This window comes from Oncorhynchus keta, chromosome 34 (genome assembly GCF_023373465.1).
Source record: "Oncorhynchus keta strain PuntledgeMale-10-30-2019 chromosome 34, Oket_V2, whole genome shotgun sequence".
Lineage (NCBI taxonomy): Eukaryota > Metazoa > Chordata > Actinopteri > Salmoniformes > Salmonidae > Oncorhynchus > Oncorhynchus keta.
In genome coordinates, this window is record NC_068454.1 from 52,549,871 (window position 1) to 52,558,195 (window position 8,325).

At 48.9% G+C, this 8,325-nt stretch overlaps 1 protein-coding gene across 1 annotated transcript in view; it reads left to right on the forward strand.

The window, feature by feature from the left end:
* The window catches only part of LOC127914898 (neuroendocrine convertase 1-like), an 80,469-nt gene extending 73,676 nt beyond the window's left edge, over positions 1 to 6,793 (forward strand). The window contains exons 7-11 of the mRNA XM_052492652.1: positions 3,999 to 4,036; positions 4,892 to 4,971; positions 5,246 to 5,334; positions 6,457 to 6,613; positions 6,697 to 6,793. Of these exons, the coding sequence (XP_052348612.1) occupies positions 3,999 to 4,036; positions 4,892 to 4,971; positions 5,246 to 5,334; positions 6,457 to 6,613; positions 6,697 to 6,793 (461 nt within the window). The remainder of the gene's footprint in view (positions 1 to 3,998; positions 4,037 to 4,891; positions 4,972 to 5,245; positions 5,335 to 6,456; positions 6,614 to 6,696) is intronic.
* The last annotated feature ends 1,532 nt before the right edge of the window (positions 6,794 to 8,325 follow it).

Consider the following 8,325-nt stretch of genomic DNA (forward strand, 5'->3'; position numbering starts at 1 on the left):
TCAGCCCAACCTACTCAGCCTCCTCCAGTGTCCAGGGAGAGAGAGCGTCTGTGGGGAGGCAGGCAGGGAAACGGTAGGGGCGCTCTGAGCTGCCTGAATACTAATGTCCCACTTTACAGCTCACCCTCACACACACCACGCTCTTCCTCTCTCCCTCCCTCCCTACCACACACACACACACACACACACACACACACACACACACACACACACACACACACACACACACACACACACACACACACACACACACACACACACACACACTGTGCCACACTCTGCTCTCCCGCACCCTTTGCAGCCCCTCCACAGCCCCTCACAGTCAGCTCTGAACAAAGCTCCCTAATTATGGGCAGGTCTCCATGTCCACCCGGGCGCTCTTAACGACGTCGCTGATTAATTGGAGGGAGGTGTGGGGGCAGGAAGTCTCACACCTCGCCAACACTATCGCCACGATAACACCAGCTTCCCCGCGACACAGTGTCCCACCTCGCCCGCACACACACGCACTTGCGTGAACACACACACTCTCCCAGAGGCGTGTGGCGAGAGCAGGATTAGTGTGGGATTATATGACAACGTGAGACACACAGCCAGTTTTAGACACTGAGAATGATAAACTGCGTGAACTAGACACAGACGAAGTTGACACTCTTTTGTTGCCAGGTCTGTATTGTAAAAGATCCATACTAACCTACCTGGTTAAATTCAGGTAAGTGGGTGGATAGACTCACAGACATGAATAGCTCAGGGTGTTGGACACAGATCATTTTCAACTCAATACAATTTCATTGATCTTCTCAGTGGCATAGTCGTCGGTCTACAGATATCTACCTCCACTTAATACACATACAAACCCCACGCTCCGACGATGCGATATGGCCACGTTACGTTTGTAAGAAAAGGAAGAGGTTAGCTAGCCCTATTAACTGTGAATCTTTTAGAAAATCAGGCAAATGTGAGAGCAGGAAGTGAGACCCAGGTGTGTTTGGTCTCCTCTGAAGTGATGTGTATTCATTGCCACTGCTGCTCCCGGCTCGCTGTTGCCACAAAATGGCCCCTGCGCATCTATATGTGTGATTTGTGTGTGTTCGACCCTGAGGTCCACAATGAATACAGGGCACAAAGAGACAGAGTACTGCCGCTGCACGCACACGCACACGCACACGCACACGCACACACACACTCATACGCACACACACACACACACACACACACACACACACACACACACACACACACACACACACACACACACACACACACACACACACACACACACACACACACACACACACACACACACACACACACACACACGTAAACCTACACAAACACACGTACGCAGGCGCGCAGATGCACACACACACACACACACGCACACACTTCAGACCGGGTCACTCAGGTTCAAGGCATTTGTATTCATCGCATGTTTTACATTTGCTCCACCACCTACAGTGTTCCGTCGAGCTGAGACATGCCTGTCTGCTCTCTGACTCTGTATACCTTGATGCACTTGAATGTGCACGAAATATGTGGGTGTTTGAGTGTGTGGTGTGTGCAGAAGACAAGCACGGTGTGTTTGTACTTTCACCAGCCTTTCCTAGAACCCCGTTTTGTTACAATAACCCTCAACACACAGACACACACAATCCACATCACTCCTTTACAGCCAATGTTGGACGGCTAATTTCCACTGTGGCTGCTGAGATCTTCATTAGGCTGGCAGAGGGCTGCCCTGTTAGACATGGCTATTATCAGGATGATTACCACCACACCACATCCCATCATCGTTACTGTTGTCACCGGCCGCCCACGGGAGCCTCCTCAGTCAGGGGGGACGAGGCTGTGGGTTTGTCCTCTGTGCCCCTCCGTGTCCCCTCCCTCGGTAGCTTGACGATAATGCCTGATGACATCCCTGCAGCGGTGAGCGGTGTGTGTCACCTCTTAGCGGTGACTTGAGTAGTGTGAAGACGGCTCAGACACACACTTGGACGCATGAACACACATCTACACACAGAGAGACGCTGTTCACACACGCACACTCACGCCCGTACTCACACACACAGCCACACACACGCGCGCACACAGAATCACAGCTCACACACAAGCACTCACGAATGCGGACGCACATTCATGCACTCACACACAGAAACGCTGCTCACTGAACTTTGTTAACAAGGCGAGCTCCTTCACCAGCGGCAGCCTGGTGGTAATTCACTACACCTCAGAGAACAGACCCAGACAGGCCCAGGCTTTATACAGGTGATGCTCACAGGAGGGGATTCTCTCTACTACAGGTAGATGTAGATTTTGAGTTCACTGTTAGTATATGTCAATGATAATGGGTTGATTTATTTTTATCCTACATGATCTATTAAGCTGGCTGTTGGGCTCGGGGAGGAAACGAAAGAAGGACAGAAGGGAGACTGGAAGAAAAAGAGAATTCGGCGAGAGGAAAGAGAGGATAGAGAGATATGGAGAGGGACATATTTACTGGGAGGCTAAGATTCACACACACACACACAGAGAGAGAGGGGGAGAGAGAGAGAGAGAGAGAGAGAGAGAGAGAGAGAGAGAGAGAGAGAGAGAGAGAGAGAGAGAGAGAGAGAGAGAGAGAGAGAGAGAGACGGAGGTTGTGGCCAGGCGTGGTGTGCTTGTACTCACCCGGGCTCTAACCCTTCACAGATGAACACAATCAGGCCGCCTCGGTCAACGGCGGGTTGTCATGGCAACCTGGCGGCACAGCCTGCGTGGGACAAAGGGCTGGCGCGTCCTGTGTGTGTGAGCGTGTTTGTGCGTGTGTGTGTGTGGCAGAGTGGGCCGGGCCCTCCTGGGGCCTCCATTCGCCTGTCTGTGAGAGAGTCCACAGGGGCCCTGCAACAGGAGGAGAGAAGAGAAAGAGGGGAAGAGAGATGGAGAGATGGGGATGAGAGGGCGGAGGGAGGGAGGGAGAGATATAGACAGATTGAGAAAGTATAGCTAGAGTCCACAGGGGCTCAGCCACAGGAGGAGAGAGAGGGAGGGGAGATGGAGGGAGGAGGAAAAGAGGGAGAGAAGGGGTGAGAGAGCAGAAAAAGGACCTAGCAGAGAGCCCGTTCCACAGGAGAAAGAAAAGGGGAGAGAGAGAGGGGGCAGGAGAGATAGAGAGATTGAAGTACAGAGATTGAAGTAGAGAGAGAGAGAGTAGAGAGAGAGGGAGAGAGAGAGAGAGAGAGAGAGAGAGAGAGAGAGAGAGAGAGAGAGAGAGAGAGAGAGAGAGAGAGAGAGAGACTGAGAGAGTGGCTAGGGAGAGAACCCATATTTGTATTTCCATGGGAGCTGGTTCAGAGCTAAAGTTGAAAGGGAGAATAAGGTGGAAGGAGGGATGCATATAGAAGGGATACAATAAGTGAGAAACAGAATGCAAGGTGCTCTGCATCCTCTTTGTCTCTGCATCCTCTCTGTCCTCTGGATCCTCTCTGTCCTCTGCATCCTCGCTGTCCTCTGCATCCTCGCTGTCCTCTGCATCCTCTTTGTCTCTGCATCCTCTCTGTCCTCTGGATCCTCTCTGTCCTCTGCATCCTCGCTGTCCTCTGCATCCTCTCTGTCCTCTGCATCCTCGCTGTCCTCTGCATCCTCTCTGTCCTCTGCATCCTCTCTGTCCTCTGCATCCTCTCTGTCCTCTGCATCCTCTCTGTCCTCTGCATCCTCTCTGTCCTCTGCATCCTCTCTGTCCTCTGCATCCTCGCTGTCCTCTGCATCCTCTCTGTCCTCTGCATCCTCTCTGTCCTCTGCATCCTCTCTGTCCTCTGCATTTTCTTTATCTTTTTCCTCTCCTTTCCTCGTCTTCTCTCTCCCAGCCGAACCGCTTACATTTTTTTAGAAATCCCTTCAGGTTCAAAGAAGAGAGAATGGAGGAACATCCAGACTCATTATGCATCCTTTTAGCTCCTGTATCCCTCATTTGTAGCTTTTATGTACAAACACTGATATTTACTTTCCTGCCTCTCCTTTAGGTGTGGATCATACAAACACGGATCTGAAGAGAAACTTTGTGAGTAAACTTGATCGGTTTATTTTGAAGTGACCATCTATGTCATCTGTCCTAATGGGCCATTACACAATTCATTCATGAAGCATTTACTGTATGTATAGTAGATAATGCTATAAAGCAGATAGATTAACACCCATGTCAAATTGATGAAGCTATAGTGAAGCGATGCGAACTGCTTCGGGTGAAGTTTCAACCTAGATACAGATCTAGGATAAGCTTCTCCTCCTCGAATCCCAACCCTAACCATTAGTGGGGGAAATGGTAAACTGACCCAAGATCAGCGTCTAGGGGCGACTGCACTCTACACCAACTCACCCAGAGTAGAGGCGCTGTAGTGGACTGACTGCCAGACAATTGACTGGCTACTACTGCTTTCAATCATTTATCATCTGAGAGACACTGTTCAGATCAAAGCCAACAGGCCAACATGTGGTTTGGCACTCAGGTACAGCCTGAGAGAGAGATTGAAGCATGGCTACATGAGGTTGTACTCTGACTCCTGTCTCCTCGGGTGCACCTCCTTGATCACATTTGACTCGATAGACACACATCACTCATCTGCTGTGTAGCCTGTCCTCTCCTCCCCTCGCAGTGAACAGCTTGTCCCCGTATAGAATGAGAGAGCAGGACAACACATAGACGACCATCATGAAACATCAATATGCTTCTAGAAATGTAATGTTTTATTACTTCCTGTGTCATTTCCACGTCCTCCCAATTCTGATGCCAGACCTGATCGTGCTGTATAGCCAACCCCTAACAACCATACGAGTTGTACAGCTAATAACAGATCTGGGATCAGGCTACATGCTCTCCGTGTTGTTCCCTGACATTACACTATGGTGTGTCTCTCAGGAGGCCTTGGCCAGTTTTGACCTGCGTGGCTCCCACGGCCTTTCCCATGACCCCATGCCAATCAGAGACGAGGAGAACGGGTAACGCGCTTCTTAATCTCTACATTCGTCTCACTCTTTTCATCCCCTCTCTCATTCTTCGTGTTCCCCCTGTTATCTCTCACTATTTGCAGTCATCTTTCCATTTGAAGTTTTGTTTCTTCATCTTTGGAATGGGTTGTTCTTTGTCAAAACTTGCGCAGAGATACAGTCGTTTTTTTGTTTTGTGTGTGTGCGTGAGAAGAGTGGCTGCGTGTTTATGTGTGTACGTGTTTGTGTGTGCATGTGTACGACATAACGTTCTGACCTGTCCCAGTCATGGCACCCGGTGTGCAGGGGAAGTGGCCATGGAGGCCAACAACTCTTACTGTGGCGTGGGCATCGCTTTCAACGCCAGGATCGGTGGTGAGTACAACACTGCCCGCGTCCATGCCAATGCAATCTATCAGAAGGAAATACCGGTAGAAGTGATCGTATGGTTCAAATGTGCGTCTCGTTGAATGATTGTACCATAATATGTATATATAATAGGATTGCGCTGTACTCTGACAAACGTACATTGTCTACGAGACATGATATTGTCTAATGCAGTATACCATTATGATTCAGTCATTCCATGACTCAGTCGGACTGAGTAGGAGACGCTAGGCGTGGTGACAATGAACAGTAGAGTGACAGTGCATTCGTGAAGACGAGAAGAGCCGTGTTTATATTACCAGAGAAATTATATGATATGTAGCAGTGCAGTGGTAACATGCTACGAGGACGATCACACATCAAATGTAATGAAATGGCTCAATAAAAGGCAAATGACAACAGGGTAATGCAATGCCAGTGATTGGTTATGACATCAGCTGGCGAGATAATGCATGAGTCCCAAATGGCACCCTATTTCCCATATAGCGTACTACGTTTGATGGGCCGTGGTCAAAAGCAGTGCACAAACAAAATAGGGAATAGGGTGGGTTTTTGGGAGGCAGACCTAGTTAAAGTGAATCATAGCGCCGAGGCTTGATAACGAGGACAAAGGGACCGCAGGCGGATCCACAACAGAACAATGCATTTGCAGAGCATTCCTTCGATGAAGCCCAGCAATCAATACGTCTATTGCAGCCAGTTTAGGTGTTGATATTCAGCTGTATTTGTGAATGACGAGAGAAATATATCTAATCAGTGTTTGTGTTTGGATTTGACAGGGACACACTATGAGGAATACAGACTTAATTTAACATCTCATTTTGGGTTTGAGTTGTTGTAATTCGTTTTTTTAGTGAGGATCACTAATATAATACAGCCGTACAGACCGTAGCAGAAGTATGCATCAACAAGAAAATGTATTGGGACATTTGAATAAAAATATCCTATAGTCCTATAGTGTCATACTATAACTCTAAAAGCCAACAGCTGTTCAAACCAATTCACAGGGCTAGATCGGTATCATAATAAATGTGCAGTAAAAAAATCAGTGAGCTGTCCCCCCTGACCTCTTCCCTCTGCCCCTTGACCTCTGACCTTTGACCCGGCCAGGTATCCGTCTGCTGGACGGCACGGTGACGGACTCCATGGAGGCCACGTCTCTGACCTTCAACAACGACTTCATCGATGTGTACGTGTGCTGCTGGGGCCCGCGGGACGACGGACAGGAGATGGCCGGGCCGGGGACACTCACACAGAAAGCACTGAGGCTGGGCACGCAGAAGGCAAGGATAACACACACACACACACACACACACACACACACAGGAAAAGTACATGCAGGCACGCAAGTATACACACACCCATACTGTACATGCATGCACACATGCACGTCCACACACACAAACTCATGCACGCGTGCGCGCTCGCTTTTCTCTATTCCATGTAATTCTATTCTATTCAACTTCATCCTTCCACCAACTCCCCTCTCCCCTCTCTTTCACCTTAATACAGGGGCGAGGTGGAAAAGGAAGTATATTTGTGTGGGCGTCTGGTAATGGTGGGTTGGTGAACGACCACTGTGGAGCAGACGGCTATGTCAACAGTGTCTACAGCATTGCCATCGGTGCGGTCACTCACATGGGCAAGCCCGCCTTCTTCGGTGAGCCCTGCCCTGCTGTCATGGCTGTCACTCTAACTGGAGCCAGTTTTGAAAACACACTACCCCTAGTAAGTCTCTGTGTGTGTGGGTGGGTGTGTCTGCGTGTGCGTGCGTGCGTGTATACCTATTTGATGATGTGTGTGTGTGTGTGTGTGTATATCTATTCGACACTGTGTGAGAGCGAGTGCAGCACTGCTCTTTAGCTCCTGTTAGCAGCCTGTTAACTGCTGTGATATTTATAGCGGCCTCGCGGTTGACCTGGGAGGCTGCTGGGCAGGATGTGGCTGGCGGATATGTGTGGATGCACACACACACACACACACACACAGTCGCAAGTGTTAATTGGAGGTGAAGCGTGGCACCGCGGCTGAAGCGGCGGAGAAGAAGAGGGAATGAGAGAAGGAAGAGAGGTGTTGATGTGCACTCAGTTCAGGAGTGTGACAAAGTCGAAGGCCAGGAAAGAAACATGTCTGTATGCTCAGCTCCATGGATACAGACTAACAGTCTAATATTACCCAGTAACACCTACCACTGACTGTGACTGTGACTACTGCTACTTCCAGGCTTACTCCCCTGGGGCATTCAGTCAGTCACCACATTCATGGTCAGAAGTGTTTCCTGCGAAAGCCAGCTAGATTTACTCAAGGTTTTCTAAAGCTAACCAGCTTCAGTTAGCGTCACATTTCAGCTCAGGCGTCATCCGTACAACGACGGTGGATGTTGCTTGCCCACCTGCCACTAACTGTAGCGAGCTTGTATCGGGGCATGCATGTTGCGCACGGTTAGTCGAATATACTGAACTCTTCCATGTGCGAGTCAGTGCCACATTTACAGTTGTGCCAAAAATCGAATTGAAAGAAAAGTTATCGTTGCAAATCCAGCAGGTTTATGTTGTGAAATAGGCTTTTAGAAGTGCTGTCTTTATTCTATTACTGATCTACTTCGGTGTGCTTATCAATGCACAACCACAAGCCTCCTTTTTCCCACCGCTATCGACGACAAACGTTCATACAAAAGTTTTACTGTGTGAAGTTTCAAATGCATTCTGTCATTGCTCGATGTACAGTATAATGCCATTATATTTTAACACAACGACAAAAACATTTGATTGATAAAATATGTATCCCAAATGAATGGGATGATGACACAGTCTTTGCAAGAGGGAGGGAATATGGTTTCGTCGGTCCTCAACTTGTGGCTCAGTCATTTCATTCAGGGTAAGTGGAGTAGCCCTCGGTTAACCTGCACCCGAACAGGTAGAGGAGCAGGTTAGTTCTGAAGGATTCGTTGTCATAGAAATGCGCCTAGCTACAGTAAAA